At 44.4% G+C, this 20,602-nt stretch overlaps 1 protein-coding gene across 7 annotated transcripts in view; it reads right to left on the reverse strand.

Annotated features, from left to right (window-relative positions):
- cadps2 (Ca++-dependent secretion activator 2) overlaps positions 1-20,602 on the reverse strand; it is a 371,627-nt gene that overhangs the window by 86,186 nt on the left and 264,839 nt on the right. For all 7 annotated transcript variants that reach the window (XM_055650231.1, XM_055650236.1, XM_055650233.1 and 4 more), the window contains 2 exons: positions 19,658-19,761; positions 14,192-14,348 (listed from right to left, as the gene is read on the reverse strand). In XM_055650231.1, coding sequence (XP_055506206.1) covers positions 14,192-14,348; positions 19,658-19,761 — 261 coding nt within the window. The remainder of the gene's footprint in view (positions 1-14,191; positions 14,349-19,657; positions 19,762-20,602) is intronic.

The raw sequence follows: 20,602 nt of genomic DNA on the forward strand, positions 1-20,602 counted from the left end.
AGGCAGGTACGGGATACTGAGTTGGATGATCAGCCATGATCATATTGAATGGCGGTGTAGGCTCGAAGGGCCGAATGGCCTGCTCCTGCACCTAATTTCTATGTTTCTATGAAACACGTTCCCGATGTTGGGGGAGTCCTGAACCAGGGGCCACAGTTCAAGAATAAGGGATAAGCCATTTAGCACGGAGATGAGGACAAACCTTTTCACACAGAGGATCTGTGAAATTCTCTGCTACAGAGGGCAGTGGAGGCCAATTCTCTGGATGTTTTCAAGAGAGAGCTAGATAGGGCTCTTAAAGATAGCAGAGTCAGGGGATATGGGGAGAAGGCAGGAACAGGGTACTGATTATGAATGATCAGCCATGATCACAGTAAATGGCGGTACTGGCTCGAAGGGCCGAATGGCCTACTCCTGCACCTATTGTCTATTGTTTATGGTGGACAGAGGTTTATGGTAATCAGACACCACTGATCCTTGAAGAATCAAGAATCCTTGAAAACAGGCTGCTCGTCACACTGAGGGAGGCCATTGACATTGACAAGCAATTGCTTCGATCGACACTTAACTCTATTAAACAACGTAACAAACAGTCTTTTGTATTTTTAGCTTGCAGTCACAAAAAAACATCATCGGCCGCCCTGCGCATGCGCACTGCAACGGCAACTGGTCGGCGCTGGGCACTTTCTCCCTCGCTTTGAATTGTGGGAGATTTGGCCGCCATGGCTGTCCGGTCTTTGGGGGCCTCACAAGTGGAACAGCTTAGGGCCTCTCTTCATCTAAATCTGGCACTGGCGACTGGGATTGCAACCCAATGCCCGGGCAGTGACGTCAACGGGGGGGGGGGCGGGGAACCCCAACTCTGTTATAGCGGACAATCGGCAATTACGGACACCTTTCCCCCCCCTCCCCCTTCCCTACGGTCCGTTAAAACAATGGGTAATCTGTATTTACATTTCACCTTTTAGCGGTGTGTAAATTATTTAAATGGATTACTGAATTGCCTCACTTGTTTCGATGTAAAATCTTATGTCTCGTGTTTTGACAGCATTTACCAATCTAGTTTTCCACAACCCTTTATCTGAGGGTAGAGTACGCATAAGACCATAAGATGTAGGAGAAGAATTAGGCCATTCAGCCCGTCGGGTCTACTTCAACATTCAATCAAGGGGTTATGGAGCAAAGGCAGGGGAGGGAAAAGATACTGTAGATCAGCCCATGACCAGACATACACAAAAAGCTGGAGTGACTCAACGGGTCAGGCAGCATCTGTGGAGAAGAGGAACAGGTCGAGAGCCTTCCTCAGGCGGCATTCTGCTCCCAGAATTTATGAACTTATCACAAGGAAAATGAAGGCAGTCTAAATTATACTCGGAATGGAAACTGCAGGAGTTTAAATCGCAACTGAAGCATCTTTGGAACATTCAAGTGCTATTGTTGCCATTGGCAAACCTAAGCCGAGCCCATCAATTCAACAACATTTTGTGAGTGTTCCACTCAAATAAAGAAGAAAAAAAAAATCACAGCAGATGACTTTGTTACAGCCTATTTCTAAAATGGATCCACTAGGATTGAAAGTTCATGAGGAGTTCAAGGGTTTCGCATCTAAGCCTTTGGAGTTTCATACAGGTACTTGTCTTTTCAAAAACGATAAATGTATTAATTCTGTGAACTGAGAAAAGCGGTGAGCCACTTTGACACGCAGAGCTATTTAAGTGCGTGAGGAAGAAAGTTATCAGAAGCAATCTGCGGAGTAAATGGATAAATAATTAGCTGGGGGAGGGGGTGGGGGAGCACACATAGTCTGAGGAGCAGTAAAATAGACAAGCTATCCTGTAAGAAGGAACTGCAGTTGCTGGTTTAAACGAAAGGTAGACACAAAAGGACTGTAACTCAGCGGGTCAGACAGCATCACTGGAGAAAGGAATAGGTGACGTTTCGGGTCGAGACCCTTTCTTCAGGCTGAGAGTCAGGGGAAAGCGAAAGGAGAGATAGGGACGGTGATGTATAGAGATATAGAACAAATGAATGAAAGCTTACATCGCAGTGATATGAATATTGCTTTCCCTAACATCAAGTAACCCTTGCTTTTCCCCCTCTCTCCAGCCCTCCGCTTACTTGTCATACCAGCTTCAAAGTCGTCTTGGTGAGTCTCATTGTCTGTACTCATTCTCACCCAGGCCACAGTAAGAAGGAAATGCAGATGCTGGTTTAGACCGAAGATAGACACAAAAAGCTGGTGTAACTCAGCGGGACAGGCAGCAACTCTGGAGAGAAGGAATGGGTGACATATCGCTTCGCGAAGGGTCTCGACGCGAAATATCACCCATTCCTTCTCTCCAGAGATGTTGCCTGTCCCGCTGAGTTACTCCAGCTGTTTGTGTCTATCCACAGCTGCTAACAATGGCCTGTTTTGTTTCTCATCGTGAGATGAGGAGGAATTTATTTAGCCAGAGGGTGGTGAACCTGTGGAATTCATTACCACAGATGGTTGGAGAAGCCAAGTCATTGAGTATTTGTTGGGTTCTTGATTAGGAAGGGCTTCAAAGGTTAGGGGGAGAAGCCATGAGAATGGGATAAAGAGGGAAAGAAAGATCAGCCATGATTGAATGATGGAGTAGACTCGACGGGCTGAATGGCCTAATTCTGCTCCTATGTCTTTATGGTCTTATACGGCCTATCTAAATGTTCCCAGTGTTGGGGGGGGGTTCCAGAACCATGGGCCACATTTTAAGAATAAGGGGTAGGCCACTTAGAACGGAGATGTGGAAAAACCTTTTCACCCAGAGAGTTGTGACTCTGTGGAAGGCCAATTCACTGGATGCTTTCAAGAGAGAGTTAGATAGAGCTCTTAAAGATAGCGGAGTCAAGGGATATGGGAAGAAGGCAGGAACGGAGTACTGATGGTGGATGATCAACCATGATCACAGTGAATGACGGTGCTGGCTCGAAGGGCCGAATGGCCTACTCCTGCACCCATTGTCTATTGTCTACTCTCAGACAAAGGGTAGTGGAAAAATTGTCAAAACACGAGACATAAGATTTGTGATCAAAGCAAGTGAGGTAATCCATTTAAATAATTTACACTTTGTTAGAAGGTGAAATGTAATAAAAGAAACCACAAAAACCCTCCCTTGGTTCATTAAGCCCGTTTTACGTTAGATTCATTAGCGGCGATATGCTTTTGATTATTAAAAACAGTAAGGACTGAAAGAGGCTCGATGATTTAATTCTAAACGAATTAAGACAGAATGAATCTTTTTTTCTCTAAATACATTAATCACATTTATAAGGCTATTTTAATAATCACACTCTGATCATGTTGCCTTCGTTATTGCTCAGTCAATTATCTTTTGCCTCCTGATGTCAATTCTTTCTTGCCGACTGGTGTTTTCTTCAAATTGTGCACGATTCTGATTCTCAACGATCGGTACGTTGCAATAAACCTCGCGGGCAAGTGAAGAGGCTGCGGAGGTTTGGGTATGTGGTGATACGAAAGGTAAATCACAAGAGTCGTTGAGTTTTTTTTTCTTCCTCAGGTGTTGTTTTCCATCTCTGAATGCCCCGGCAGTAAAAAGCACACCGCTTCATTGTTATAAAAACAGGGCTGTTTCTACAAAAGCACACTGTATGTGCTTTGTGCTTAGCAGCGAGTATCACTGTCATTACTATTGCCACTGCCACCCGCTGAGACATTGTGACTGCTGCTCTGCCTTCACAGTTGCTCTAACTACTTATCACATCCCTTAAGACCAGGCAAAACAAGATCTTCTGCAGAGGAGGCACACATTATTTTCCGCACAGATGTTACTTCTGCTGTGCAAAGGCAAGCCTGGAGTCCAATTTCTGAAGCCATCCCTGACTGAATTAAACAGCCGCAGTAGCAAGTCACCCCCTCGGCTTTACTGATGGCATATTAGGGCACAGAGCGGAGTTGAACTAAACAACCAGCGAGCTTGTGTGTGGTGTTGAAGGTGATTGTGCTGATCAATCATTTAGAGCAGGGATCACTTCTACTGGTGTGGTTGGGCTGGGTAGAGGCGAGGGGGGGGGGGGGGGGGTCTGGGCTGTGATGCTCTGTATGTTGAGTCTAAGAAGGAGAGTTACAGTTAATTGTTTTATAACTCTGCTATTGCCACTCAGTGAAGAGTCATTTAGGGTTTACTATTTCAACCACGCATGAGAAATAGAAATAATCTGTGCCCATGACTTTTGACTTGGACCCAAGTTCATTGGTATCGAATCTAACGCAAAGTTAGAATTTAAATTGTTACACGTCTTGCTGCAACTATGACCCAGCTTCAATGCTGCCCTTGGATGGCGTCTGTGTGTGGAGGGTGTACGTTCTCACTGTGACTGTGTGCGTTTCCTCCAGGTGCTCCGGTTTCCTACCACATCCCAAAGATTTGAAGATCAATTGGCCACAGGTGTGTGGGGAGTGGATGAGAGAGAAAGTGGGATAGGATTAAAAATAGCGTGTAGGGGTGGTTGATGGTCGGTATGGACCCAGTGGGCCGAAGGGCCTGTTTCCATGCTGTATCTCTCAAACTGCTGGGAGAATTCAGCAGAATCAGGCAGCATCAGTGGAGCGAAACGGACAATGTTTCGGGTTGTGACCCGGATGAAGTGGAGGGGAGTAGAGGTGAGGGGAAGGTGTGTGGTTAAGAGCTAGCCGATGAAAGGTGGATCAAGGTGTAGGCTAATTGGCCTCTATAAAATGGCCCCTAGTTTGTGGAGGATTTAGATGAGAAATGTGTGGTAACATAGAACTAGTGTGAATGAGTGATCAATAGTCAACGTGGGCTTCGGGGGGGGGGGGGGGGGGGGGGGGGGAACGAAGGGCCTATTCCCGTGCTCTATCTCTAAAAATCATGTACAGTTTTGTATGTATTGTATTTTTTTTTTGATGAAGGGGAGAGTGTTAGTAGATGGAAATTGGCTGGTTCTGCGGCTGAGGGAGAAACGGAGGGGCTTTAAGACCTTCTTGGTGGGGGATGGAGGTGTAGAGTGACTATGAAGTGGGAGGAGTCGAAGCAGAAGGGTCTCGACCCGAAACGTCACCCATTCCTTCTCTCCAGAGATGCTGTCTGTCCCACTGAGTTATTCAAGCATTTTGTGTCTATCCTCTTGTGTAACATATCTCTTTAGTTACCTATGATCATTTAAAGAAAGATTAATTGCAGAAAATGAGGTTGCCTATCCGATGCATAAGATCATAAGTGATAGGAGTAGAATTAGGCTGCTCGGCCCATCATGTCTATTCCGCCATTCAATCATGGCTGATCTATCTCTCCCTCCTAACCCCGTTCTCCTGCCTTCTCACCATAACCTCTGATACCTGCACTAATCACAAGTCTATCTATCTCTGCCATAAAAATATCCACTGACTTGGTCTCCACAGCCTTCTGTGGCAAAGAATTCCACAGATTCACCACCCTCTGGCTAAATACATTTCTCCTCATCTCCTTCCTAAAAGAACGTCCTTTAATTCTGAGGCTATGACTTCTGGCCCTGAACTCGCCCACTAGTGGAAACATCCTCTCCACATCCATTCCATCCAAGCCTTTCACTATTCTGTATGTTTCAATGAGTTCCCCCCATCATTCTTCTAAACTCCAGCGAGTACGGACCCAGTGCAGACAAACGCTCATCATAGGCTAACCTACTAATTCCCGGGATCATCCTCTTAAACCTCCTCTGGACCCTGTCCAGAGCCAGCACATTCTTCCTCAGATATGGTGCCCAAAATTGCTCACAATATTCCAAATGTGGCCTTACCAGCGACTTATAGAGCCTCAGCATTACATCCCTGTTTTCGTATACAAGCCCTCTTGAAATAAATCCCATGATCAACTTAAGTGCCAGTTAACCCTGCAACACTTGCCCATTTTGCATGCAGTGTTGGTGCTCCTGGTCGGAAGTAACCAGGACATCTTGTGAAGGAGTTTGGAGACCCATCCAGGTCCCACCATGTTCAAGAACCGTGATCACCAGATTCAAGAAGAGCTTCTTCCCATGAACCAGCAGAACACTTGAACACTGCACAACACTAACTCAGCTATGAACTGTTACGTACTGTGTCTTGGGATGGACTCCAGACTTTGGTTGTTTTTGGCATTAGTATTAGAGTTAACAAGTTATAAACTTCTTGCAGGCAAATCAGACCACTTCCAAAAGACATGGATCGACTTACAAAAGACATCTATCGACTTACAACAAGTATAAGGTGCAACAGTACTCTGAAAAGAAATGGTTTCAGGATCTGGCAAGGGGGGATGAAAAATACAAAGTTGGTATATCCCATTCTGCTCTGTTTTCTTAATAGAACTTTTGTTTCTTTTTCTCTTTTTTCTTTTCTACGGCCTATTTCTTAACGTTTTTCTCTAACTCTTCGCGTAATGGGTCTTTTTTCTTGATCACTTTTTCACACAATCACGACTCTTTCTCATTTTCTTTACTTGTTTCTCTTTTTAAAGCTTAAAAAATGAAGTGGTACAATAAATGTAATAAGTTATATTTGGCTTGGATTATTGTAATGTACTTTACTTCTAAAAAAAAATAAAAAATAAAAAAATAAACCTTTGATTATTATATTAACATTTGTACCACATTTACACATAGGAGCTACTACGGACTGTATCTTTGGTTGGACTACAGTCATTAGTTGTTTCTTAGCATTAGATTTACAGTTATTAATTGATTACATTTTGATTATTACATTTACATTAGACCAAAGACTACAATTATTTTTTTGGCATTCGCTTCACGGTTATTATTTAATAAACTTTGATTATTATGTGGGCGGCATGGTGGCGCAGCAGTAGAGTTGCTGCCATACAGAGCCAGAGGGGTCAAGGAAAGAGCGTTCATGTCGAGGACCTGTTTCCACCAATCTGTCCACCACCATGCACAAGAAGCGACAAGCCAGACACCATTGTGTGCCGATGCGGAGAGGTGTGTTCAGCTCTGGCTGAGCAACTTCTAAACTTGTGTGTGGACTCGATAAGAAGAAGGCAGAGCCAGAGAAGCAGGTTTGATCCTGACGACTGGTGCTTCTCTGTACGGAGTTTGCACGTTCTCCCCGTGACCTGCGTGGGGTTTCTCAGTCCGGGATACTCCCAACACGGAGAGGTTTGTAGACTAACTGGCTTGGTATAATTGCAAGTGTGTGTGTGTGCGTGTGTGTGTCCCTAGTCTGTGTAGGATAGTGCTAGTGCAATCTGATGGAAAGATTTTTAAAGGTAACTCTAACCACAAGGTTGATGACAGACAATGAAGAGCAAAAATAGAAATAGACAGGAGATGACAATAATCACAGCAAGGGGTTGACTGAGCTATGCTGTAATGTTCTACTAGGTTAGACTTCTGGAATCATATGTTTGTTTTATTTGGGTGTAAGGATTCGGTGCCAGGTTACAGAATACAGGTTTGACATCCATTGACAATGGATAAATAATAATTAGTTCCTGGATTCCTGTGCTGCAAATTATAAGGGTGGAGAATCAACTAAATGTCAATTCAATGTCACCATGTCTGGCTCAATGGAGCACAGGCCCTTCATAGAGCTCTATGGAGAACAGGCCCTTCAACCCACAATGTCTGTGCCGTACATGATGCCGTGTTGATCTGATCTGAGGATATAGTGTGCAGAAGATAGTTAGTTCTCAGTATTGGAACGAATCACTTCTGCAGGCAAAGTTCCATGTCTGCAATGGGGTGGAAGTGAATCACACAGTACCCTTGTATATGGAAGGACCCGTCTGAAGGCTGTTAACAGAGGGGAAGAAGCTGTTCCTGAGTCTGCTGGTGCACGCTTTCAGGCGCCTTTACATTCTGCTGGGCAGGAGCAGGGAGAAAGCAAAGATCCTACAGCGAGCAAGATAGATCACTCGACGAAAAAGACGTAGTACAGTCATGGGCAGATTCATGGGTAATTTTCGGCCCCCGTTTCCGTAACCGGCTTCCGTCTCCGCAACAAAGATCCCGTAGGATACTAGCGCGGAGACGGAAGCCGGTTACGGAAACATCCTCGTAAAAATAAAAGTTATTTTTTGTAAAAATCTTCTCCTCATTTTCAGAATTTTAATTTATTAACACAAGCTGTTCCCCCGCAACGTTGATTACACTGCGAGTCGGGTCGGGTTACGGAAATGGATGACAAAAAGGCCCACGTTCCGCTCCGTTGCGTACTACACGTCAGTCCATTGCATTTAGCAGGAGTGGTCTATCTTGCTCCGCTATAGGATCTTTGGGAGAAAGAGGAATGATTGGAGTGAGACAGGTGTTTGATTATATTTTTGATACTGATTATAATTTTAATTATAATTATAAGATAAACTGATCTAATTTGCCTGCATATAATCCATATCCCTCCATTCCCGGCATAGCCACATGCCTGTCTAGAAGCCTCTTAATCAGCCATGATCATATTGAATGGCAGTGCTGGCTCGAAGGGCCGAATGGCCTAATCCTGTAACTATTTTCTGTCTGTATCCTCCCATCAACTCCATGTCTCCTTGCTCTGTCTCCTCATATGTTCATGCTCTCTCCCTGATGCCACTTGTGTTTGCAATATTCTCAATCTTTCCACAAGCACCCGAGTGCGCAGGTTTAAGGGAGGAGGGGAAAGGTTTTCGTAGGAAGCTGAGATGCAAATATTTTACTCTCGCTCTCTTTCTTCCTCTCCCTTTTTTCCTCTCTCACTGTCTTCCTATCTCTCTCTCTCTCTCTCTCTCTCTCTCTGTCTTCCTCTCTCTTTCTTTCTCTCTCTCTCTCTCTCTCTCTTTCTTTCTCTCTCTCTCTCTCTTCTCTCTCTCTCTCTCTCTCTCCCTCTCCCTGTCTTCCTCTCTCTCTCTCTCTCTCCTCTCTCTTTCTCTCTCCCTCTCTCTCTCTCTCTCTCTCTCTCTCTCTCTCTCTTCCTTTCTCTTTCTCTCTCTTCTCTCGCTCTTTCTCTCTTTTTTCCTCAATCTCTGTCTTCCACTCTCTTCCTCTCTCTCTCTTGCTCTTTCTCTCTTTTTTCCTCTCACTCTCTCTGCCTTCGTCTCTCTCTCTCTCTCTCAATTCAATTTTTTTTCATTTTAAAAACTTTATTGGCATGATAAAAAAACATTGTTATATTGCCAAAGTATAAAACATGACATACATACAAGGCACGGCCTTGTTGGCTTCGGAAGCCGCGGTCTCCGGTGAGGGAAGCGGCCGTTCCAGGGTTCCCAAGCTGCCGAGAGGACTCTCCCGACGCCGGAGTACAATCATCTGGCGAGAACAGCCTGGAACATCGGGCCTCCTTAAAGGCAACTGTGGAGGCCTCAATAGGCCCGACTATTGGTGGACATGGGATGGGGACTGGACACTGTGCCTTCCCTCATAATGGGAACCATTGTGGGGGGATATTTTTATGTTTAAATGTCTTTATTATTGTTATGTCTGTATTCTTTCTTTATGTGCTGCATTGGCAAGAAGCATTTCACTACACCCAGGTGTATGTGATCAATAAAATTACCTACCTTGAACCTTGAAATGCAGAAGTATAAATACAAGTATACAGTGTATGGATAGGTATGTCCCTGAACATAAACTTGCAATAGGCCTATAGCCCTTTATTGACTGCTACACGTTCTCTCTCTCTCTCTCTCTCTCTCTCTCTCTGTGTCTTCCTCTCTCTTTCTCTCTCTCTCTCTCTCTCTCTCTCTCTCGCTCGTTCTCTCTCCCTCCCTCTCTCTCTCCCTCTCTGCCCCTTGTATAGAAACCCGGGTTGTCTCTGCTCTTTCTGTTGCTGTCAATGCTCATTTCTGAGTATTCCCTGTATTTGTGTCGAGGCACCTGTATTCTACAATCCTCCTTATTTATTTAGCAACAGTCCTTTCCCTTTCAAGTGACAGTTTTGCTCTTCCCATTGAAGACTGCATTGTTTACTTGAAGTGGTAATTAATATATGCAGAGCACAGAATAAATGAAGCGATCCTTTAGTTAATTAAGTGAAAAATACATCAGATTAGGTTTTTTGTTTATACCTTAAATAATCCACAACCTCATTAGTAACTGTCACAAAGATTTGGTATTTGCGAGAAAAAATCATGAGAAAGATATCATTTGAAATTGCACAATTCTGAAGCGTGGCTAAGTAATAATTGTCATCATAAAATACATACGCCGAGCAATTTTTGCTCTTTCATTACTGTCCATTTTAATTTATTTGATAAGCTGGGAAAATCAAACTGCATGTGGAATGTTTCTTAAATTTCAACAAATCATTCTTTTTATATCACAGTATTGGTGAAAATAAAACATGCTTTTCAACCAATTTGGTTTTCTCTGTTTCACTACTGAAGTATTCTTCAGAGTTTAAGGCGTAGTATAAGGCTGGTAGAGCTGCTGCCTCAAAATGCCACAGGCCCGGGATCGATCCTGACCTTGGGTACTGTCTGTGTGGAGTTTACATGCTCTCTCTGTGACCTCGTGGGTTTCCTCCGGGTGCTCCGGTTTTCTTCCACATCCCAAAGACGTGTGGGTTGGATTATTAATTAGCCTCTGCTACAATTGCCCCGAATGTGTGGGGAGTGGGTGTGAAAGTGGGATAGCACGGAACTAGTGTGAACGGGCGATCGATGGTCGTCGCGGACTCGATGGGCCAAAGAACCTGTTTCCATGCTGTATCTCTAAACTAAGCAACAAACTATAGAAGGAAGTTTGGAAATTAATTTTAATTGAGTATAGACGTAGTTCTAACAGGTGCTTATTAGCATAATGCAAATAGCTACTGAAGTAGCTCACATTATTACTCCATAACTTTCCGTAAAGTACTGTAGTTGGGCTATTTAATCTTAATGAACATATAATCAGATTGAATCTGTAATAATCAGGGGTAGCATGATGGCGCAGCGGTAGAGTTGCCTCCTTACAGCACTTACAGCATCAGAGACCCAGGTTCGATTCCGACTACGGGTGCTGTCTGTACGGAGTTTGTACGTTGTCCCCGTGACCACTTGGACTTTCTCCGAGATCTTCAGTTTCTGCCCACAGTCCAAAGATGTACAGGTTTGTAGGTTAATTGGCTTGGTATAGATAGAAATTGTCCCCAGTGTGTGTAGGATAGTGTTAATTTGCGGGGATTGCTGGTCGGTGCGGACTCGGTGGGCCGAAGGGCCTGTTTCTGCGCTGCATCTCTAAACTAAACTAAATTAGTGAATTATTTATAACACAGTCTCCAAATTAATTATCTATCTTTCTCTGTAGCTCACTGTCCTAATTTCAGCAACAACACTTAAACACAACTCTGGAAAACAAGTCTGTATTTGAGACACTTTCATTTGAAACACTTATCCGAGTCGGAAACTCGAGCTGTATCAACTTGAAAAAGTATTAAAGATAGACACAGAGTGCTGGAGTACCTCAGCGGGTCAGGCAGCATCTCTGGATGACGAAGGGTCCCGACTTGAAACTGGGAACATCCCCTCCACATCCACGCTCTCCACATAATGTCACCCACTAGATCACTTGCTGATCTATCTCTATCTCTCTCCCTCCACCCCACTTTCAGTCTGATGAAGGGTCCCGACCCGAAACGTCACCCATCCATTTTCTCCAGAGATGCTGCCTGACCTGCTGAGTTACTCCAGCACTTTGTGTCTATCTTAAGTGTGGGCAGTTTCATTTCTATTTATAAAATCAGAACATCAGAATTTGGTCATTTGCTTTCATCCAATAGCTCATCATAAGATCATCGTAAGACCATAAGTGATCGGAGCAGAATTAGGCTGGTATAAACCAGCGTCTGCAGTTCTTGGTTTCTGCTTTAAAACAGCATTATCTTTGTCACGGTCTCAACACAAATGTAATCCACAGAGAGAAAGACTTTTTCATTTTCATAATTAGATTCAGTCAATGAGAGATGACTCTCCCAGTCACTCTGGGTTTTATTATGACTAATTTGATTCCACTTCACTTTCCCAGCTAATTATTAACACTTGCCTCTTTATTGTCACGAGAACATGTTTTTATCATTCACCTATTCATAGCTTTAAGTGTCATGCTGCAGTGGAGATGTATGCTGGTTTTGAAATGCTGCATGAAAGGGGAGAACAACTGTCCAATGAGTATTTTGTTTTTAAGGGCTTCAAAACGACACTGCCTGGTTTTCTACTGACGTTAAAATAATCTGCTAATTACAGATGTGTCTTTGAGTCAGATACACTGGGGAGCTGTGTCCCTCACGAATGGTCATTTGATGATCGTAAAGAAGGTGTTCTGCCATGCATTTTCACGGTTAGCATCATGCGGTATTTAATGTTCTTGAATGTGGTGAGATCACTTTCCAAAGGGCCTGTCCCACTTTGGCGATTTTTTTCGGCGACCGCTGGCGGCGACAGTCAGTCGTAGCAGGTCGCCGAAAAACCGGTGACTGGACCTCCCCCTATGACAATGAGTACGACAAACTACCACCTAGTTGACGTTAAGGTGCGGCAAGCTACCCACAACCGGCGACCCATTAGGACGTCCACCTACGACAAACCTACGACAACCTACGTCTACCACGTGACAAGCTACGACAAGCTACGACCTTATCGGCGACAACTGAAGACAATTCAGTCATCGGTACCTGTCGCCGCTTGACGTGCGTTGGCGTAGGTAGTCGCCAATGGAACCCACCGTCCATCACCTGCCGACAACCTACGTCACCTGGCGACAACCCACGACAGCGCCTATGACAGGAGAAGACAAGCTACGTCAAGCCCCACAGTCGGCGAAAAGTTTTGAACGTTTCGAAATCCAGCGGCGGCCAGAAAAAAAGTTACCACTCTTTAGGCGATTTGAGGAGAGAACTCACGAGTACACAGGCGTCACCCACGTGGCGGCAGCCCTGTCGCTTATAGTCGCCGTAAAATTCGCCTAAGTGGGACAGGCCCTTTAGACTTGAGAGATACAGTGCGGAAACAGGCCCTTCGGCCCACCGACCGTGCTGACCAGCGATCACCCCGCACACTAATACTATCCCACACACTAGGAGCCATTTACAATTTTACTGAAGAAAATTAACCTACAAGCCTGTACGCCTTTGGCGTGTGGGTGGAAACCGCAGGAATATTTGCGGGGCCAGCTATTTGCTATTCGTCCAGGCTTGAAAATTAATTGTGGACTTAATCAATGAAACAACTCATAAACCAAATGGGCAACTCATTAACCACCAGCACAACAAGAACAAAATGGGCCACTCATGAAGTGAGTGGGCAACTTGTGAGAACCAGCTTCTTACCCTCTGTTATCTGGTTCCTGATGGTCCTTCCATAAGACAATAGACAATAGGTGCAGGAACAGGCCATTCGACCCTTCGAGCCAGCACCGCCACTCAACGTGATCATGGCTGATAATCCCCAATCGGTACCCCGTTCCTGCCTTCTCCCCACATCCCCTAACTCCACTATTTTTAAGAGCCCTATCGAGCTCTCTCTCAAAAGCATCCAGAGAACCTAGCTCCACAGACTCACAACTCTCTGTGAGAAAAAGTGTTTCCACATCTCCGTTCTAAATGGCTTACTCCTTATTCTTAAACTGTGGCCCCTGGTTCTGGACTCCCCCAACATCGGGACCATGTTTCCTGCCTCTAGCGGCAGGATACTGTCTGATACACCCAGCATACAGCCAGGGTACTGTCCGATTCACCTCTACACCATTGTGGACATTGGACTTTGTCGATGAATACTGATGTGCTACCACCATGAGAACCATAGTCTGCACTTTGCATCTTCCTCTTTGCTCTATCTATTTTTGTTCTTGAGTTTGATTTGATTGTATTCATGAAGGCTATATCTGTTCTGCTTAGATAGCATGCAACAATGAACTTGAAATCTATGCTTTTTACTGTAACTCAGTATATGTGGAAATAATGATCCTAAACCAAATCAATTCAAACCAAAAGACTCCCCCCCCCCCCCCCCCCGCTGACTCTCAGTCTGAAGAAGGGCCTCGACCCGAAACGTCTTCCATGCCTTCTCTCCAGAGATGCTGCCTGTCGCGCTGAGTTCCTCCAGCATTTTGTGTCTAACATCATTTTACTTCACATGCTGCTTACAATGCAATTCACGAAACGCTTAACCAAATGGTGATTTTGAAACAAAGACACTCTGTAAAGATCTGCGGCAAAATGTCAATGCAGGAATTGAGCAAAGCAAGAAGGAAAACGCCAGGTACTCACGCTCGTTCCTCGAATAGTTGTTGAGAAGTTGGAAGAGGGGAAAGGTGTCCCAGGAGTCCTGGGGCTGTGCTTCAAGGGTGGCATCCATGTCGACTGCAAATAGGGACCAAAATATCTCTGCGTGCTCCGCCATCAGATCAGGCCACCAAGAAAAAGCCTAGGAGACAATTAGGAACCATGAGCCAGGGTAACAAAGTGGGAGATCGACACAAAATGCTGGAGTAACTCAGCGGAGACAAGCAGCATCTCTGGGTAGAAGGAATGGGTGACGTTTCAGGTCGAGGCCCTTCTTTGTGCTCGAGTAGGTGAGAGGAAGTGGAAAAGTTGACACAAAGTTTGATGTCACACCAGCAGTTAGAAATAAAAAGGCCCAACCTTTCAACCGTCTGACCTTTTCCACTTCCCTTACCTACTCAAACGATTCTGAAGAAGGGTCTCGAGCCGAAACATCCCCCATTCCTTCTATCCAGAGATGCTGCCCGTCCCTCTTAGTTACTCCAGCATTTTGTGTCCTATCTTCGGTGTAAATCAGCACCTGCAGTTCCTTCCCTACACAATGGGAAAAACGCCAGCTAATTGTTCAATACCTTGTCTCTGTTGCCACTTGCTACGCTGCCATGGAAATAACATTAAACAAAATGACACAATTCACTTCTAAATTTATACCACCGAGTGCAGAACGGCACGTTCGTTTCCAAATCCAGCAGCATCTTCGAGCTATACAACACTTCATACTGAGTCCCCATTTTCATCACTTTTGCCAGGCTTCCTTGACTAGAAATTGCCTAAAGTCGTGCACAATGGCATGCTGCTTTTTAAACCTTTGGTCAATAGGCAAGTTGGTTTGCTATGATATATAGGGTTTCTATTTTCAGCTATATATTACAATGACACTTCTATTTACGGACTGGGAAGGAACAACAATGATAAACCCAATAAAGTATTTTGCTCTTGATGAGAGAGTGAGGGGCAGAGTGAGGGGAGAGAGTGAGGGAGAGAGTGAGGGGGAGAGTGAAGAGGAGAGCTGAGGGGGAGACTTGAGAGGGAGAGGGAGGAGAGTGCGGGGGTGAGAGTGATACACACACACACACACACACACACACACACACACACACACACACACGTGTGTGTGCTCACATATAAATTATAAATAGGACCATCATTAAAAAGTTGCAATGGGACACCATCACCACTGTTACAACTTTGGACTAAATTGTCTTTATTAATAAATATAGATTCAATTTAGAGAAAGTAAATTACTTTTCATCAGTGTATTTCTTATTTTAAATCAAAGTCAATCGATATCTCATGGCAAGGCTTTTTCACAGAGCACAGTGTAGTGCCCTCGAGCCCATCACACCAATATAGACCCACCACCAATTTTCCGGCCCCCTTGGTTCCAGAGTCTATCTGGACTATCCGTTTTGCCAGACGAACAGAGATCACGGCCTCCGGGAGGAGTCCAACTGTACCGGAACGTTCTGCCTAGGCCGCCTTGGAGCCGAGATACCGGCCCGCAAAGTCGGCCGTGGAAGTCAGCTGTGGGAACGGATCATCCGGCTCCTACTGGGCCGGAGTTCCAGAGCCCTGGCTGCTGGGGGCAAATTCGACCTGCCGATTGGCCGCGGAAGTCCCGATGAGGTCGAGATCGGCCGCCTCACCCGGCCGAGGCGGCATATTTTCGGAGGGACTTTCAAATGCGCTCTGGTGATTTTGTCCGGATTCGATCCAATTTGTGATCCCAGCTACAAAGACAGATGCGTACAGCAATTCGTTCTTCCCCCGCACAATTAAAGCATGGAATAATCTCCACCCAACTATAGTTACCCAACCAGATGCAACTAAATTTAAAGTAGCTCTTTCTTCCCAATAACCCTTTCTGGTTTAAGTCCTCCCTCCACCACCTCAAGTTTAAATTCCATTTGGAATATTTTGGAGGACCAAGAAACAAGATTAAAGGAGGTGCCGGAAAATCGGCGGTGGGCCCGTACTGAGGGCACGGAATGATATTGTACATTATTGTATTGCCCTTGTCCGAGATTCGCCTCCGTACGATGGCTCTGAATAGAAAGCGCGCGCCAAAGCAAACGTGAAGAAATGCCCAATGGTGGAGTTCACCAAGGGTCACGTACCTCTCTTCCCTTTATGAATCCGCATTTGTGAAAGAGGTTGGGGAGTAGAAAAAAATCCAAACATTTGAACAAAGGTTAATAGCTGTAATTTTAGAATCACATCATGCATTCCTGTCAACATGCATTTGTTAACCAATTGTGGGTCTGAATATCAATTCCAGTCCAATTCCAGCCGTTAATACAAATTTTTTTAGCAGCGCCATTTTCTGAGGTTTTCCACATGAAGCGCTGTGTGAAGAAAGACCTCAGCCAGACCAAAAACGCAATTAACCTCCATGCACATCCCTCATAGTTAAGCCACTTCCATTCTGTTGCCAGTAGATGCAGTGGAGGTGCATGCAGCCAAGAAAAATAATGAATAGTTTCCATTAGTACTGATATTTGCTGATTTTTTTAAAATGGTTTCAATTAATTTAATTATTTGCTTGACACTTTCAAAATGTAATTATTTTTAACACTGATTATTGCATAATAGAATAACTGAAATATGGACAGCTTCATCAATCTCGTTTTAAGAGTCGTGGCTGAAGATTATTTCGACAATACCTTGCAGTGTACACATTTTACAGGTAAATATATAAGAGTGCAGCTTTTATATTTTTTGGCAAAAAATGAAAAAATGTGTGTGATATGCATTTTACATTAATATTTTATTTCTCTTCAGGTTTTTGCAGCTCGCTACAGATTAAGAAAATATTACCACAGATCCCATTATAATATCAACCGGGCTAACACTATCCTGCACACACTAGGGACAATTTACCAAAGTCTATTAAGCTACAAACCTGTACGTCTTTGGAGTGTGGGAGGAAATCGGAGCACCCGGAGAAAACCCACGCAGGTCATGGGGAGAACGTGCAAACTCCGAACAGACAAGGGCACGTCGCCAGGATCGAACCCGGGTCCCTGGCGCTGGAAGGCAGCAACTCTACCGCTGCGCCACATACATTTTGTCACCTCCTCTAAGATCCTTATTTGCTTAGCTCCCATTTTGTGATTACCTTTATCTAGACGTAGAGAGGGTGTAAAATCAGGAGGAATAGATTGGGTAGACACACGAGAGTCTCTTGCCCAGATTAGGGGAATCGAGAACCAGAGAACATAGGTTTATGGTGAAGGGGGAAAGATTTAATAGGAACCTGAGGGGTAACATTTTCATACAAAGAGTGGTGGGTTATGGAACAAGCTGCCAGAGGAGGTAGTTGAGGCAGGCACTATCGCAACGTTTAAGAAACATTTGGGCTGGTACATGGATAGTATAGATTTGGAGGGATGTGGGCCAAACACAGGCAGGTGGGACAAGTGTAAATGGGACATGTTGGTTGGTGTGGGCAAGTTGGGCCCAAGGGACTGTTTCCACGTTGTACGACTCTATGACTCCATGACCTGTGAAATGATTTGGATCATGCAATGACACAAACGTTCACAAGAAGGTCAGGGCCTATTTGTATCTTGAATGTGCAACCCACTGACATAGAGGTGAAGACGTTACTAATTGAAGCCAGCTGACATTTGGTAGATGTCTTGGAAAATACAGTGCCACAGGATACTAGTCATATATCTGCCTCGTGACAGCGTCCTGCTTTGACTGACTCTAATATCAATTAATATTAGAACTAGACTTGCCACTTTGTGCCCAGCATCAACATTAGAACTTGGTACAATTAAAAATACAGAGCAGGAAGAGGCCACAATTTGAGGTGCAGTTCCTCCAGTTTGCATGTGGCCTCAGTCTGGCAATGGAGGAGGCCACGGACAGAAAGGTCAGCGTGGGAACGGGCAAGGGTGTTAAAATGGTTAGCAACTGGGAGATCCAGTATGCCTTGGTGGACAGAGTGTAAGTGTTCAGCAAAGTGGTTGCCGAGTCCACGTTGGGTCTCGCCGATGTACTTTTCATCTATTTTTTCCTGGCCTTTGCCACCAAAACAAAACCTCTAGTCTGTATTCACCTCTAACCAGCCATGCCCCATCCTGCCCCTCCTCTCTTCCACCTTTCCTTCCTGCCCTCCATTGAATCAGTCTTAAGAAGTGTCCTGGCCAGAAATGTCACCTGGCCACGTTCTCCAGAGATGCTACCTGACCTGCTGAGTTACTCCAGCATCATTTGCGTCTGTCATTGTTAAATCAGCATCTGCAGCTCCTTGTTATTGCAATCTTTTACGTTGATTTTTTAGCCTGAACTAGAAAAAGGTCAATCTTAAAAAATAAATAAATTTACCATCATGTTCAAAGGTACAACCATTATGCTGATGTTGTTTATTAAAGGGCCTGTCCCACTTGGGCGTCATTTGCACGCCACACAGATGGCGCGCGAAGATTTTGTACATCTCAAAATCCTGTGGCACTGCGCGCAGCCGCACGTCACTGCCTACATCACCACGCACCATGCGTGCGTAATGATCACAATGAGCGCATAATGCGCAACATGCACGCACCACGCGCGTGTCGTGCGTTGTGACACGTAAATGATGTCGAGTAAATTACGTGCAAATGACACCCTAGTGGGACAGGCCCTTAACTCATAGGAACCACCTTCAGATTCTGAACGAGTGTCAGTGATCACTGAGTTACCCTTCAAAGTAAACACGATTTAGTAGGAACACGTTTGAAAAGATCATTAGTGATCTTGTTATATTAGCGACCTGTCGTTTGAATCATAGCTTGCAGCACAAAAGGTACTCAACGCAATAGGTGGCCATTTCAGCAAAAGATATCTGCCCACAAAATTAAACATGATCTGGAAATTTAAGGTGGATCAAAATGTTATGGAATATACTCTGGAAGTGAAGACCGTGGAGAGTAAAACATTATATTTTACAGCCCAACAATCTTTCAGCAGCATATGGGGTTGAGGTGGCCTCTCATGAGAGGTCACCGCACTGAATCATTATCTCCATTAGTTTTAGTTTTTCGTTTTAGATATACAGCGTGGGTACAGGCCCTTTGGTCCACTGGGTCCACACTGACCAGTGATCCCCTTACACTAGTTCTAACCTGCACATCAGGGTCAATTTTACTGAAGCCAATTAACCCACAAACCTGCACGTCTTTGGAATGTTGGAAGAAACCCGTGGAAAACTCACACAGGTCACGGGGAGCACGAACAAACTCCGTACAGGCAGCATCCGTCGTCAGGATCGAACCTGGGTCTCTGGCGCTGTAAGGCAGTAGCTCTACCCGCTGCGCCACCGTGACACCCTAAAATGCTTCTATTAAAATCGAGGTTGGTCTTATATATTGGCAAGGTTCAGATAATTAATGAGCAATGTTCTTGTTGATGGCATTATATTTCTATATTTTATATTTATTCCGTTGAGGGAAAATGAATCCGTACCTCATAATGGTGTTCCTCGTTTTGCTGAAGCACCTCAATGCAGAGCTCTGCCAGTCGAATGACATCGTCCAGTCGCTTGTTCGGAGTCCCTTGGCTTAATGCTTCTGTTACCATTTAAATGAAAAGACATTGAACGCATTATGAGTTGCAAGAATGAGCAAGTGTCACAACTCACGAACGACGACGGTAATACTACATTTATCTGAGAACAATGTTTCCGTCAGGGCTAACGGAATCAAGAGATATGGGGTGAAAGCAGGAACGGGATACTGATTCTGGATGACCAGCCATGATCATATTGAATGGTGGTGGTGGTTCGAAGGGCCGAATGACCTACTCCTGCACCTATTTTCTATGTTTTCCTAATGTTCCTCTAATTGCCCAAGCAACAGCCTCTCTTCAATCCCTCCCCATCCTTCGATCTGCTTCCAAAGGTAATAATATATTTTTATCTTTTATTATTTTTTTAAAAAAGGCCTTGATTAGGGCTGTCTGTAATATACAAGGCAGATGATTTTTCCAAGCAAAAGCTTTGAAAGTTTTGAACAGATTGTTCCCTGAATGTTTCTGACGGGTGTTAATTGAAAATGATAGGCTAAACAAATATTGGCTCATTAAAATATTCAGCTTCAGTTAGATAGTGATCATTAACCTTCTGACAGTGTAAAGAATCTGTCTCCTTTTGTGCTAGGATTATAATAGAATTAGTGTAATGTCCAAAAGTCTAATTTTCTAATTAGAGAACATCTCTTAACTCTTTCGAGCCTGTACTTCAAACATTCTGATTTTGTTCCCAGCCATTTGGAAAATGTGACAATTCTTCATTGCAGTTTTTATGTAAGGGTTCTACATGGCAAAATTAATTTGCACATAAGTCTACAGGATTGGGGAACATTAATCAATTGGCTTTTATCAGCTCCTTTTCGCCATGGGAATCCTTGCATC

Source organism: Leucoraja erinacea, chromosome 19 (genome assembly GCF_028641065.1).
Source record: "Leucoraja erinacea ecotype New England chromosome 19, Leri_hhj_1, whole genome shotgun sequence".
Classification (NCBI taxonomy): Eukaryota; Metazoa; Chordata; class Chondrichthyes; order Rajiformes; family Rajidae; genus Leucoraja; species Leucoraja erinaceus.